Genomic DNA, 15085 nt, shown 5'->3' with positions numbered 1-15085 from the left:
ATTTAATTTGAATTACTTTTGTTTATTTTTCACATTTCTTTCATTACAAAGAAAACACATAAAAAACCCATGTACTTCATGGAGAGATTCGGTTCGTTTCTTATTGGTAAAGGATAAAGGGACGGACTTTACACACGAACGAGGACAGATTTATTCTCATTCCGTCTACATGGCTATTTTGTCAAGAGAGTACAAACTATTTGTGGAGTGGGGAAAAAGTACGTATAAAACTTACAGACTATGCAGATTCATAAGTTGCATAAATAAAATTGGACGGTTACGGTTCCTTCAACGTGTGACTCCGGTACGCTTTCGTTTACAATTAATTCGAAGAGTAAGGCGTAAGGATTATACATTAATATATATACTATATAGATAGGTTTCAATTTCAATTCGATATGCATGCAAAAACATTGTTGTCTCGTTACATTTTGCTAACACGATTTCTAAAATCTATTAAAGGCATCATTTTGTGAAAGACACATACAAAATATTTAACGTTTCTCTTTTCCTCGAGTAAAACGTTCTTCCAGCGGCACTTGGAGCCCGCTCTATGGTAAGGCGTAGATAATGGTTGTTGGTTGTTCATTTCATAGATGGTTCGAATATGGCTTATAAAATACATTTTTTTTTTTGTTAAGATTGCTACATATTAAATGTGGGTTCGGGGAGGTTCTGTGTCTGCTTTTGTATAAAATATTCTCTTTGTTCAGCGTTAAAAATAAAATTACAAAATTAATTCATGAATTAATTCTGTGGCTTGGGCTGCTTTTGTACATTCATTCGATTCTACAGGGGTCGGGGGTCAAGTAAACAAATTAAGAATACTAAAAAAATTAAACAAATAAAAACAAAAATGTTGACCAGCATTTTTGGGACGGAATGCAATTTCGTTTGGTAAAAAAAACAAAAACTATAAAACAAAAAATTAGCAATGCGTTTTGTGGGGGAATTGAATGGTGTAGTGGTGGGGTTGGGTTCTCTAGGGTTTCTCTATGTGAGCAAATGCATCATGTTCAGGAGTATATGCGTGCGACTTCTCAGCAGATAGACAAACACGCTGAAGAACAGCAGCGACACGGACATGGAGGCACGCCAGCCCATGTTGTAGATGGAACAGTATGGGCATTGAGAGCTGCCGCATACCTCGCATATATTTAACAAATAGGTGGGCAAGGCATCGAAAATTGATTCATTGAAGCGTTCTAAAAGATAAATTATTATTCTCTGGCATTTTTTTGTTATTTGGATTATGTAGAATACATACCCGGCGCATAATAGTCGTAAACGCGCACAGGCAAATATCGCGACATATTGGCCACTGGATACCAGCGTTCTATGGTAAAGTTTACACAAATATCCTCCTGATCCAGCTGTCGGTATCAAATAAAATTAAGGATTAGTTTGGACTCTTTCTTGGAAACATTTCTGGGACTTACAAAATCAAAATAGAAGATAATCTTGCGATCTAGATAGCGTGCACGTCTCAGATTCCTCACACGATTACTCAGGACATAGCTGTCCAGTTTCTGTTGCTGTATCCAATAGCCAGTGGGTATGGCCACATCCAATATGGCCATGCCCGAGCGTTCCGATTCTTCAGTATTTATCCAGCTGTACAAAAAATAATAGCAAGGATTAGGAATGGAATTGAGTTTCTCCGGCGCTGAACCTACTTCTGACAGGCCACATATGAGATATGCGACTGATTCCTGCCATGGAAAATGGCCTTGGTGTGCAGCCCAAATGCAGGCACTGGCGGTTTGGTCTGGAACTTTTCTATATCCACATTATATTGGACATGCATCTGCAAGATGGCATAGCCAGCGCCCTTGGCTTGTACTTTAATGGTGCCCCAGGCATCGGGTATCTACGAAATAAAAGCAAAATCATTGAGAAATCATTTACCATATGCAGTGCAGTAAGGCCTTACCTCGATGCTCTGTAGACGCGCCAGATTGGTGTCATCAATGTGCAGCGTCTGTGTCTTTCCACCCGTCGAGGAGGCCTCTATTTCCACAGTAAGCGAAGAGACTTCACGTATCCTAGACCTGACTGTGTACTCCACCAGGGCCTTTAATGCGGTACTTGTATCCTGTGTGGATTCCCAACCACCATCATTCAAACGCTGGGAGTTCAACCAGCGCACAATGGGATCCACAAAGAACTCGCGACGTGCCACATACACCAAGAGAGCATATGCAGTGGTTTCTATATTCAATGAATCATATTCGTAAGGCAGTCGTGGCAGGGAGAACCACTTTTGATTCTCCAGTTTGCGTGGCGGTTGCGGTATCTCTTGATTGCCCCAATACATAAATTCTCCTATTGTCCTGGCATGCTTTCGCAAAATGCCAAATACATGCTCGGCGATGGGCGAATTGCACAACTGCAGGGCATAGGCTGTGATGGCCACATCGTATGGTTCGGGTGTCTCCTGCAGGAATTGCATATTCCGCTCAATCCAGGCCACAGCACGCTGCGTGGCCAAGGCCACACGAGAGCCCAGAGTGCCCGACAGATCTTTAACAGTGGCCAACGTGATCAGGACATGCGATGTCAGTGTAATATTACGATTCCTCAAATGCGTATAGCTGGCAAAATTTGTGCGATTGATTTTCCTATCTGGCATCCAGGTAACCTCATAGAAGGCACCCTCTGGCGTCTGATGCTGCAAAAGCCAGCGCATATTCTTCTCAATGATCGTAGCATCGATCCAGATAAAGTTCTCCCACTCGTAGAAGCTGGCCTCCTGGAAGATGCGCAGGCAATAGCTCGTCAGCCACACCGACGAGTCCGAGTTGTTCCAGTCCGAACGGAACAGCGAAAAGCTGCCATCCTGTCGCATGAAGCTCAATTGTCGCTGATAGCCGATGTTCATGTGATAGAAGGCATTCTTCTCTAGCGTTTTGTTACGCTGATTGATCAGACGCATGTACATAATCGTATATAGATTGGCGGCAAAACTGAAAGCATTCTGTTCGGCCGACTCCATGGGCAGGTACAGCAATGAGCTGGCATTCACGGGCATGGTGGGAAAGATGGGACCCACCACATCACCCAACACAGAGATTCGGGCGCGATTTGATCCGTAAACAAAGTAACGATCCACCTGGTAGGGTATCTCTGGTGTCTGTGTCACATTCACATGCATATACTCCAGGACATAGGCGCGATTCGAGAGATCCAGCAGCACCGACTGATGACGGTACTGTGGCAGGCCATCGGACTCCACATGCAGTCGTCGGGTGATGGTATCCGTGCCAAGTAGGGTGGCCACATGCAGTGTGACATCCACATCTCCCAGTCGCTGTGGCACCACTGGCACATACACCACTGTGGTGCCTTGGGCATCTAAATAAATGAAGAACTGATGCTCTCCGCCGCTTGTACGAGGGTTATACGACCTCACAATGCCATCCTCTTCGACGTGGACAAACTTGTAGTCCGGACTGCCATGCAACACTACCGTAGCCTCAATAGGCGTGGTCATATAGTTGAAAACTGTTACGCGCACGCCCACTTGCTCGCCCTGCCTGCAGGTCTCGGGCATTTCCACATTGATGAAGAACGGCTGCACGCCCACGTATTCGATGGCCTTGTTGAGCATACCGAAGCCCTTGGAGGGGCTCACACTGAACGCACTCACCATCCAATAGGCGGGACGATCGGGCACTTCCACATTGAAGATGTAGCGACCATGAGGGCCTATGTTGACATCCCGCCACAGCCACACGTTCTCGTAGTGGCGCAGCACGCGATTGAAGCGATATTTGCGATAGGTCAGCAACTCCGTGTCATTCCTTGTTTGGCAGCCAATTTCGTCCGTGCCATCGTCACAGTCAAACTGGCCGTCGCATTGCTTCTCCAGCCTATAGCAGCGTCCACTCAGGCACTCGCCATAGCCCTGGGTACGATTGCAGGTGTCCTGTCGTCGCGGCACATAGCCATCTGTGAAGACAATCAATCCACTGTACTCGAACGTGCGATTGGCATCGATGCCAAAGGAGGAGGCAGGGAAGTACACCAGCTCGTCGGGATTACCCTCATGCGAGTACCAAATGTGTTTGTATGTACCATTTGTTTGCTCATCAAAGTTGGACATTTTTGTGATGATCTTGGCGTAGGTCAACTCATTACCCGCCTGCATGGTATAGAAGGCGCTGTCAATGCCCGAGAGGCCCACATAGGAGCCGGGCTCACCGAATATGGCCACCTCTACCTTCTCTCCAGTTCTGGCTTTGCGATTATTGATGTACACCGTGAAATTATTCCTGGAAATGCCGTTGACAGGGAAGGTAAGCGAGTCCGCAACCACCTGGCCCTGTTGTGTGATCTTCCACACCACCATTGTGGCCATGGGCGCCATTTCGGCGCTCAGGACGACAGCTATGGTCTTGATGCCCTCCGTGATGGTCTCTCGATCGTTGACAATAATCACACCCTTGGACATGATCAAATAATTGAACTCTTCCAAATAAAAGTTGGTCCTTATGTGGAATATAATGTACTCCCCCACCACAGGGGCCTCAGTGCTGGTTGTGATCTTTATGTGCTGATTCCTAGGCGAATAGTGGGACACCAGCAGCAGCTCTGTCTGCACACGATCTCCACGTGGGTCGACAAACACCGCCTGCAGTCGCATGTTCTGTATGCCATTGAGGAAATCCCTGCTCTGCGGGCGATCATCCAGGTTCAAATCGTTGCGTATGTCCACTTTGACCTCCCAGACGCCATCGCTTTGCTGAGACATGGCCAGCCGCTGGGCGGGCCAGTCACGGCGTCCACCACTGCGACTCTCCACAAAGCCCGTGACCTCCATCAAGCCCTGTCGCAGCAGCAAAGGATCTATGGCAGAACCATCATGATATTCCACAGCCAAATAGGTGGTAAAGGGCATGGCAGGCTTAAAGACTTGCGGCGATTCACCCAGGAAGGCCACGCGCAGACTCGAGTTGTACACACGCGCCACGGAGTACCCGCTGATGATCTCATCGTAGAATTTCTCACCCACGGTGGCGGTTATAAGGATCTCCATTTGTGAGAGATTGGGTACGAGCAGCTCTAGCTCTCTGAGGGGCCATTTGAAGTCAAAGGTGCCATTAAAATAGCGCAGAAAGGGCAACACTTTACGATAAGTGCTCGTCCAGGAATCGTACGACTCTTGGTACTCGGGTTTCTTCACCCAAAAGGGCCATTCCTCATCAAACTGATAATGGCGCTCCACCACATATTGATTTCTGTATAGGATATCCTGTCCGAGATCTGCGCCATCCTGCGACACCTGTGGCACATTGTACTGCACTTGGGGATTCTGATTGACGTTGTTGTAGCGCCAGCGTTCATTATAGCGATTAGCCTGCTCCAAGGGACTACGTCCCAGGCGGAACTTTTCGTTCAACACTTGATTGCTAAAGTAACCAATCGGTCGTATGGTGGCCTTTAGCGTGAGATTTCCACGCACTGGCAGCCCACTGGTAAAATTGGCCATCACACGGCCATAAATAAAGGGATCGGTGGTAAAGAAATACGCGGGCATCGTCACATTCACCTCAAAGCGGGTTTGATAGTACTCCTCGACGGTAAAGTGGCTCTCCTCTTGCTGGCCGAGTGCAATCACACGAATGGTCCACTCTCCAAATGTGGGCTGATCCGACAGCTTGTACTCCAGCGAAACAGAACCCAAATTGGATTGGCTACAAAGGAACAAAGAAACAGATTAAGAGAGAACTTTTGGGTTGCTTGGGGGCGGATGCTTTGCCTTACCGCGATAGCCAACGCTTAAGTATATGCCTATTCGGATCCAGCATATACACATCCACAGGATTATCAAAGCCCTTCAGCTCCGTCGTAATTGGAATAGTCCTAAAGCGTATTGTCTCCCCCTGCATATACAGCGGCTTGTCGGTCTGCACAAAGATCGTCATCGAACGCTGGGAAAAGTCCAAACGTGTGTCATTGAGGAATGCCAAGCCGCCGAACACATTCTGATAGAAGCCCTCCACTCTCAGTCGATAGTTTCCTGTCACACTGGTTGGGGGTATCCTCATGAGCAGCGTTTCGGGCACACCCTCCTTCACTTCCTTGAAATCTCCACTGATTTGTACGCCATCACAGGAGATACTCGCATGCACTGTTATGGGATATTGGGCCTGCAATACCGACACGGACACTTGGTAGATCAGACCAGGGCGCACCATGCGCGAGGCCACTATAAAGTAGGTGGGCTCTCGCGAGTGCAGGGACTCCAGGAAGGTGGCTTTCACATTATAAGAGGATTTGCCACGCGTCAGACTGGGCTCTTCGCTGTCCGGATAGCCGGAGCCGCCACCCAGTCGCTTGCTGTAATCATCTTGGGTATTCAGATCATTGTAGCTGCCTGCGTCGCTTCGATAGGGGGGATTCGTCAGTGGGGGATTCACATTGTTGCCATACTGATTGGGTGTTGATCCTGAGGAGCCTGGGTATCCTGGACTATTGTAGTCCCCTGTGTTGCCGCCCCACGGTTGCTGATTGCTGGGCAGTTGCGGTTTCTGTTGCTGCTGTTGTGGCTGCTGATTGTAGTAGGTATCGCTTTGACCCGCCGCCAGGACAACTGCTGCTGTCAGCAGGAGCACAGCTTGCAGGTGCCACATCATCGAGTATTGCCTGCTTGGCTGCTTGGAGTAAAAGTCAATGAATGAATTAGTGAACGGACAGTGTTGCATCTTTCTGTAATATACTATAAATAGTCAGCGGAGGCTGTGGCCTGTTTTGAGCGGTGTTGTTGTCGGTTGTCGTTTTACGGTTGGTTTGCTCTCGCGGTGGCTGATTTCCGCGTGCTGTGAGAGCACAGGGCATTGCATTAATGAGGGCGCCTATGTGGTATATTAATAGATTCCCTTCCCCGCACAGCCACCACTGATACGTGCTCTGGCAGGAGCAATGAACGTGTGTTCTTTTCTAGCGATTGGTGGAGGGGATGGCAGGCGGGCGGGCATCACTATTAAAACTATGTCAAATTTTAAGTAAAATGTCATTCAAGTGGGTGCTCGCAATTAGTCTTTTGAGGAATCGCCGGGCGGTTTTTGTGTGCCAGAAACAGGGAGATTGCTGACAGCTTTTATTTTTCTCCCCCTGATCAGCCACGTGAGACCCAAACCAGCCCATGTTCTTTAAATCCTCTCATAATTTATGTTGAGCCAGAAACGATTAGGAAAATTCAAAGTGAAACGACTTTGAGAACATATCCACATCCAATCTCAAAAGCTGTTTGTTCATATAGGAAATATAATTTATTTATAATTTACTTATTTTTGTGGGTTTTTTGGAAAATGGCCGCTGCCAGCCACAAATTATTATAGGACAAGACCCAGGACCCCAGCCTGCCTTATCACCACGCAATCAACAATGAAAACGGATACTCGCAAATGCATCATTTCGTGGCAGGACTGGACCCTCCCTACATGCGGCATAGTCAACACACATTTCAGGGAAAGGCAACCATACAAAAAATGAATGATACAATAGTAGTAACAATAAGGCACCGGCTGGCCGCGGCCACACTTGACCTCCGGGCAAAGACAGAACGAGAGGGAGAGGAGAAGGAATAAGTACGAAGGGATCATTTCAAATGCAGTTGCCGGTAAGCGTAGTGGAACGAGCACCACACGCTACCTGACCAGACACACACAGACACAAACACAAACATACACTCAATGTCCATGTGTTTGTGGTGCACTGAAGCAGCAGAAGTTACTGGCCTATCCCATGGGGGTACGGGTACCGGGACCCGGGGCCAGTGAAAACAAATATCTAAACGAGAAAACCCAACTCGTAATAATTTCAACGGCCGACTGAGACGCTTGTAATCCACCCTTTGCTAGCCGCTGCAGACGCCTCAGCTACACACACACACACACACAGGCAGACAGCATGCTCTCATGCATACATGAATGGGTGTGTGTGGCGTACAAGTTGATGTGTAAAGTGGCATTAATTAGCAGAGAGAAGACTCAAAAATTAATGTGTAAGAGGGCAAAAGTGCAATTGAAATGGTCAAAGGACGTAAAAGTGGCCAGGACATGACCCTACAGTCGCAAGGAAATTTGAGTAGGCCAAAAAAAGAGGAGACGCGCGAAACCCAATTGGGCAGCAGGTGGCTGTCGCACTCTGGCGTATTCCCATTTTTCCACAGATACCAACTGCAGTGCAAGCTTTTTCGCATCTTTCAAGGATTTGGATTATGAGGAATTACAGCATCAGAACAAACAGTAGTCAGAAACTTAACTGCGTCTCTTCAAGACGTTTCTTCAATTTTTCGGTCAACGCCCATGTGCCAACACCAACAACTCAGCCAACAATAACAACGACAGGCATTCGACAAACCAAACAAAATTTTGGGCGGGTCACCATTAGAATTTTTTCAAATACACACCGATAACTCACCTCTATACAGAAATCAATTGTTTCACGATAGGCGGCAAACCAAACTCATTATATTTAACAACAAAAGTGAACTCAAAACGAACTTTTAACTTAAATTTGAACTAAATTAAACAAAACCACAGAACGAAACAGATCCACACCCCGCAATGACAAACCGTTCCAGTGTGGCCGTCGATGTGCTCATTCAATATACCGTCTGACGCTCTGAAACATACCGTAACATACCAAGAAAATTGATTAAATATACCATTATATACCGATATGCCATAAATTATGAACGAACTTAGCCCACTTAAACGCCTCTATTTAAACAGGTTAACACCCGTTAAAGTGTTTCAAGTTTCATTATATTGGTGTGCATATTTAAATACCGACAGGTCGACTATGGGCTAATCGTTTATTGTCCGTGATCGGATTTATATTGCTTGATTTTGATATTAGGTTTAATTTTACTAGCTAGCTAGGACTGTCAGCACTCAACACACGGTTGGCTAATTTTGAGGACTCCCTTTTATTTGATTGTTTATAAAATAAGTTTTAAACCAGAAAGGTCAAAACAAAATGGAAGCACGAAAAGTTAGTGTGTTCGGAATGTTACGTCATTTGAACACTTGTGGCTTGTAGAGCGGTGGTATTGACATTTTATCCCATCCTCGATTTTAGCATTCGGCTTATTATTATCAGCAAGCCAAGTTTAAATTATTCATAAATAAGGTTTAATCAAATAAAGGAATGGTCTTCAGATGGCAAAATTATTGTTTTACATGGTAACTACACGCTAACTACACATTTGATACAAATTACCTACAGATTCATGTAAATTTCGACAGAGACATTTGTTGACAAATTAAGCTTGACTATAGACTTCGTCTACAGACTAGACTAGACTAGATATCCTGCGGTTCGGTTAAAAGTTCTAATGTTCGAAGAATCGAGCAATGAATCTTATGGCAGCCATTGCACTGTGAGCGAAAATGCGGTTTTTTTTTTGCTTTAACCTTCGAGGTAAAGCTACAAATTCGGCATATTGGCTGTTCATATTATAATATTATAATTTAACATTTGAAAATGCTCATCTAGCCGTATTTCCATCATTGGAATTTCCAGACCCATTCTGGCTTGGTTTGTTTATATGCAATCCCATTTCCTTCCAAAGTTTGGCTTCTATTTCTTTTTTATACCCGTACTCAAAAAAGAGTTAAGGGGTAAATTAGATTTGTGGTAAAAGTGGATGTGTGCAACGCAGAGAAGGAAACGTTTCCGACCCCATAAAGTATATATATTCTTGATCAGCATCAGCCGAGTCTATATAGCCATGTCCGTCTGTCCGTCCGTCCGTCTGTCCGTCCGTCCGTCTTGATGAGCGCCTGGATCTCAGAGACTATAAGAGCTAGAGAAACCAAATTTGGTTTCCAGACTCATGTGATATCACACTGCTACAAGTGTATTTCAAAATTTCGCCCCGCCCCCTTCCGCCCACACAAAGGACGAAAATCTGTGGCAGGCACATTTTAAAAGATACGATAAAACTAAAAACGCATTATTGTAGAGAATGACCATATCTACCAGATTGCCGAATCTGAATTAGTTCGGATCATAATTATAGCCAGAATGAAGAAATTAATTTTCAGTCGCTTCCCCTGCCCCCTCCTTACAACGACAACGCAACTCATTTTCCTTCTCGCTCGCACACTTGCCGCGTTCAGTGCGCGAACAACCCCTAGCGGAGGAGATGTAGAATATAAATGGTACATCTATAATCTACATGTTAGATGTAAAATATACACTGTATATGTAGATAACAGATGTAGTAAAAAAATGTGAAATGTAAACGTTTTTTTTAATTCTAAAATTCTAAAAAATCATGCTCAAAAATGTATATACTGACTGAGTACGGGTATAAGTAGAGTCGCGTCCCCAGAAGCGACTCACACGTTCCTTCTCGTTTTGAAAAAAAATTATGCTTGCTTAAAGTTCCGTTACGGACGTTACAAAAAATGGAAGTCGACTTTGAGGCTGCATGCCTTTGCACATTTTTATTTTCGAATTTTGCATAATAAACAAAAAAGAACACATACAAAATATTAAGTGGAATATAAGACCATATTAATCCAGCAAAGAAAATAAGTATAAGTAGTCCCGTTGAAAAGAAATCGTAATTTTTGTCTGTTACGGACGTTACGTTACACTTTTTCCATCAAGTCAAATTTTGTAAATAATTTTGTAATTCATGTATTTAAACATCTTTTTAACCTTGTTATTATTTAATTATTACCTACAAAAAATTTTACAATATTTCATTACTCTTATATGTATTAGTTTGTATATATTTTATTTTAACACGGTTTTTATACTTTATAGATCCAGCTGTTCGAGCTACTTTTAAATAATTGTCATTGGAATAGGCAGAAAAATAATGATATGAATTAATAGAGGGAATACTTTTTTAATTTATCCATGTTTTTGATATTTTGTCAGATGTTGTTTTGACATAATTTTTGCCTACGTAAATAAGGGAAACGCCACTAATATTTGTTTTTGCTAATTTGTGAAAATCTAGAGCATTTTTTAAAATAAGACTTACTAGTTGCCAAACTTTTCGCTTAACAACTGCGCCAAACACCATCCACCGCTCCTTTTCCATGAGAAGTAGCGAAAAAATTCCATTCAAAACAACTCACATCAAATTCTCTTACGAATTGTGGAATGTTTCTCAAAATTGACTTATTTTTAAATTGACTTCCACAGCCATCAGAAAATATATTTTCTCTATGGAAAGAATGCAGCTATCTGATTTTTTAAATTAATTAAATTAAACAGAATTTTTATTGTGCGACAGCTCATCACTTACAATGCTATAGGACTTGGCGCAATTGTTTAACGTTAAGCTCATACATTAATTCTCTTACCGATCCTTCGGTTTTGCATAGTACCATCCTGTTGTTTACCATTCTCCAAAGCTTCCAAGTGGCAGTTTTGTCCATGCGATTAACATACAGCAATGGTACAATATCTACAATGTTAATCACACATTTTTCACACTCGCTGGTCATACAGATTTCACTGTCAACATTACAGCAAGTTTCCTTTAAAAACTTATCAAAGTTTGATGGAAACGTAGGAACTATCTTAACAATGTTTTCGTGATATTGACACACGCACATGAAATTAGGTATTTTTTCAGTCAGCTCAACTGATATTGGACGGTTTTCGTGGAACTTGGTTCTAGAAATATGTCTCTCCGGAAACTCATGTTGAAACAGGTCATACGCCTGAATCACAGTGAGTAGCATATATCGGTTGGAAACTGGAAGCTGATCTGCTCCAGCTAATATTGTTGCTTTTCTACAAGCAGATTGCGGAATTATAAGGCTCTTTTGGCCAACTTTTTTTATGTGGATAAACAAACTGACAAACCTTTTCTGTTACTCTGAATATTTATTATATAAGTATGTGAGTCAAAGTAGGTTGTGCTATTGTAATTATTTGTGATAAGGGTTTTTCCTCACTTACACTCAACGAGTCACACAGTATAGAACGATCTGGAAAATTTACAATCAATTCGAAACTTTCCAAACTCTGAACTGAAAAAAACCTGAGGTTAGCAATGATGTTCTTACCTTGGAAAGTGTTAAGTGTTTCTGAACTTCTTACAATCTTCCAGATCATGCCACAGCGACGAAGCGCTCGCATAAGGGATCAGCGTGCTGATGATACTCGCACCCGTACCGCTGCACAGCGTCCTTCTACCCGTCGTGCTACCCGTGCTGCGCGCTCTGCCCGTGCTGCTGCACAGCGTGCTGCCCCTGAAGTTCTACAAATACTTCGAAGAGAGACTGCATTCAATACTGACGTGCAAAATATCGCCACAGTTTCACAGACTCTACCCCAGGGCAGGCGAAGTAGTAGGACACAGAACGGGGCACAGGGTCAGGAGCAACAGCCCCTATCCAGGTCTAGTTTTCCTGCCAGCGGAATCCGTCTTAGCCGCGAAATGACCGAAATGATGCTCAATCCAGCGGACGGTTGCCAGGTGGAGTTCGTTGGGGACAATACTCACCACTGGTTGGCCACCATTCTTGGCCCTTCTGACACGCCCTATGAGGGAGGACACTTTCACTTGGACTTATTATTCCCAGAGAACTACCCGCTTGCCCCGCCTGATGTAAAATTTCTAACTCCAATTTACCACTGCAACGTCTGTGGTGACGGCTATCTATGCCTGGATATACTATCGGATAATTGGACGCCGGTCCTCACAGTGGAAAAAGTGCTCCTATCGATCAGGTCGCTGCTAGCCGATCCCAACCCTGACGACCCCTTAGCTATATCCGTGGCCAACATGTACAAGGCGGACCGAGCGCAACACGACCAAATCGCCAGGGAGTGGACCACACGTTACGCCACTCCCGAGGCATTTTAAATTTCGCAAGTTTGATTAATATATAGGTTACATAGTATTTCGTAATTAAGATTATACGGTTCGCATTAACGGCTCCAACACAAAACGTGACTCTCTTTATTCGACGATCTACCGAAAGAGCGTGTTATCGAGAGTGCAGCGCTGCGTCTTTGGCTTATGTCCCTCACCTATCAGTGTACATACTTTGCCATCAGCTGGGCTCTGCTATTCCCTCATATACCCCATTCCCACATGTACATATGTATGCTGTAATATCTATTCTCTTCTGGGGGTAGTTTTGGGCATACTATTCCCGATAATGGTTGTAAAATATACAAAACGAGAATATAATTATTCTATACTATAAATTTGTAGGAAAAAATCTGTGTGTAAGCGGCTATCTCCGCAACGCGTGCACCAAATTGCATGCTGTTTTTTTTAAATGATAGCCAGAGAATGTCGCATGGTTTACACAAACTTGTACTTTTCTATAAATAGGTTCCTCAAAAATTAAAAATTTATCAAAAAAATCTTAATTTTGGTACAAAAGTGTGTGTTTGAACGCCTATTTTGTTCCATTTTGTGCCATTCCGTAGAACAGAACATTTTATGATAGATTTTGTTTTTATCATTGCTTAATTTCGATGAATTCCTAAGCATTAAATGCATTTAGTAAGCAGTGAAGCGCGCAGGTCTGCTAGTATATTATAATTTATGTAGAATGTTAAAAAATTATACATTTTACATTTGTTTGCTACATCTGTCATCTTCATCTAACATGTATATTCTACTTATAAAATGAAGATTACACATCTACATTTACTCCTCGTGCAACATCTTTGTATTGTATAGCCTTTGATAGCACGCAGCCTTCGGGCTGCACTACTGACTAAAAAGGAGGGACTTTGTGGCTCCTCGCGGGCTTACGTCTCGTTGCCCGAATGTTCGTACCGCTCCATGCGGGCTTTTTTTGAGTGGTGTACCTAATAGAACTAATCCACTGCATTTTCCGGGCCCCAATTCATATTCACTCACAAATAAGCTTGAACTCTGAACAAAACTTCGGAATGCGTTTGGATCAGTTCTTCGACTAGATCCCTGACAACCTTCTTCATGGTGGCGCCGCACAGCTCCAAAGTGTAGTTTTTACAGAATTCAAAACTGAATAGGTTTTAATTGAATTAAATTTTCTTTTTATCAACACCTTCATCGTACTCAACTCCCGCTTGCAAGCAATGCGAAAGTGTTTTCGTCCAATCCGCCTTGAAGACTGTGATTTAATTAATTTAGAATTATATCATTATGATTATATTTATTCATGATTAATTCTGACTCATGGCGATAATCCCATAGGACGGGAAATCGCGTTTCGGCTTTCGCTAGGCGTACCAGTGTGCACGGCACACATCAGCAACTACTGCATTAAAAAATTTGTTATCGGCATTATAAATTACCTTCTGCACCACCTCTTTTGCTGTACTGTGGATTTCCACTCGACCAAGCACATAACAGGCGATTGTTGGTACCTGCAGTACTTCTCATTTTTGCGGGAATATACCCATTTTAAAAACAATCTACTAAACTACATATGTATATAGGGACAATTTTGTGAGGTACTTATACCACGGCTGCCATTTCAAAATATATAATTATAGGGAAATAATATCGAATTCTAAGGAAAAGATATTGCCGACCAATCCGCAACGAATTGAAGAAAACCCAGGTGGAGCAAATAGAAAGATATAAATAGCCAGATTTTTTGTTATTCGTCCGATCGTCTTGGAATCCTTCGGAACGACAATGACGCTCGAAGCTGCGGATATGGTGACATCGCTGGCGGTCTTGCTGAAAGGCTTGTTGAATGCATCTCGAGCTCCACGCTTCATCCTGCATCTATGTACATATATACGCCTGCCAGACATCGGGATCAGGTAGTATCAAGGCTGAAAACCTCTTCAGGCTCCACGACTTCGTGTTGCACTTCTGGCATCAGGATATTGCACTTGCGTGGCATCGCAATCAAGTCGCAATTCAATAAAACTAACAAACTAAAGAAGCCATGTTGCAACAAAAAGGTGACATTCCTTGATTTTGATATTCGGTTTAATATTACCAGCTAGTTAGCCCTCTCAGCCCTAAACAACATAATTTTATTAAATTCATCAATAAATTGTTTACAAACTTACAAACTTCACTTACACACTTGCTACATGTGAACTACATAGCTATGTTAAATACTGAAAGGTTGCGAAAACA

At 43.4% G+C, this 15085-nt stretch overlaps 2 protein-coding genes across 2 annotated transcripts; one reads left to right on the top strand and one right to left on the bottom strand.

Annotated features, from left to right (window-relative positions):
- Window positions 1–11: 11 nt before the first annotated feature.
- Window positions 12–8585, bottom strand: LOC111070347 (CD109 antigen). The gene is made up of 7 exons (XM_041596367.1): window positions 8428–8585; window positions 5767–6656; window positions 1934–5696; window positions 1677–1870; window positions 1440–1614; window positions 1268–1373; window positions 12–1205 (listed from the first exon to the last, which is right to left on the bottom strand). Exons 2-7 carry the CDS (start codon window positions 6636–6638, stop codon window positions 994–996), a joined length of 5322 nt encoding a protein of 1773 aa, XP_041452301.1. The 5' UTR covers window positions 6639–6656; window positions 8428–8585; the 3' UTR covers window positions 12–993.
- Window positions 8586–11916: 3331 nt separating this feature from the next.
- On the top strand, window positions 11917–13062 carry LOC111081826 (ubiquitin-conjugating enzyme E2 4-like). The gene is made up of 2 exons (XM_022377975.2): window positions 11917–12027; window positions 12092–13062. The coding sequence occupies exon 2, from the start codon at window positions 12095–12097 to the stop codon at window positions 12848–12850; it is 756 nt and encodes a 251-aa protein (XP_022233667.1). The 5' UTR covers window positions 11917–12027; window positions 12092–12094; the 3' UTR covers window positions 12851–13062.
- The last annotated feature ends 2023 nt before the right edge of the window (window positions 13063–15085 follow it).

The sequence above is a fragment of the Drosophila obscura genome, unplaced genomic scaffold (assembly GCF_018151105.1).
Source record: "Drosophila obscura isolate BZ-5 IFL unplaced genomic scaffold, ASM1815110v1 contig_14, whole genome shotgun sequence".
Lineage (NCBI taxonomy): Eukaryota > Metazoa > Arthropoda > Insecta > Diptera > Drosophilidae > Drosophila > Drosophila obscura.
The sequence above is the reverse complement of the archived record's forward strand: the minus strand, read 5'-3'. Positions and strand labels throughout refer to the sequence as shown.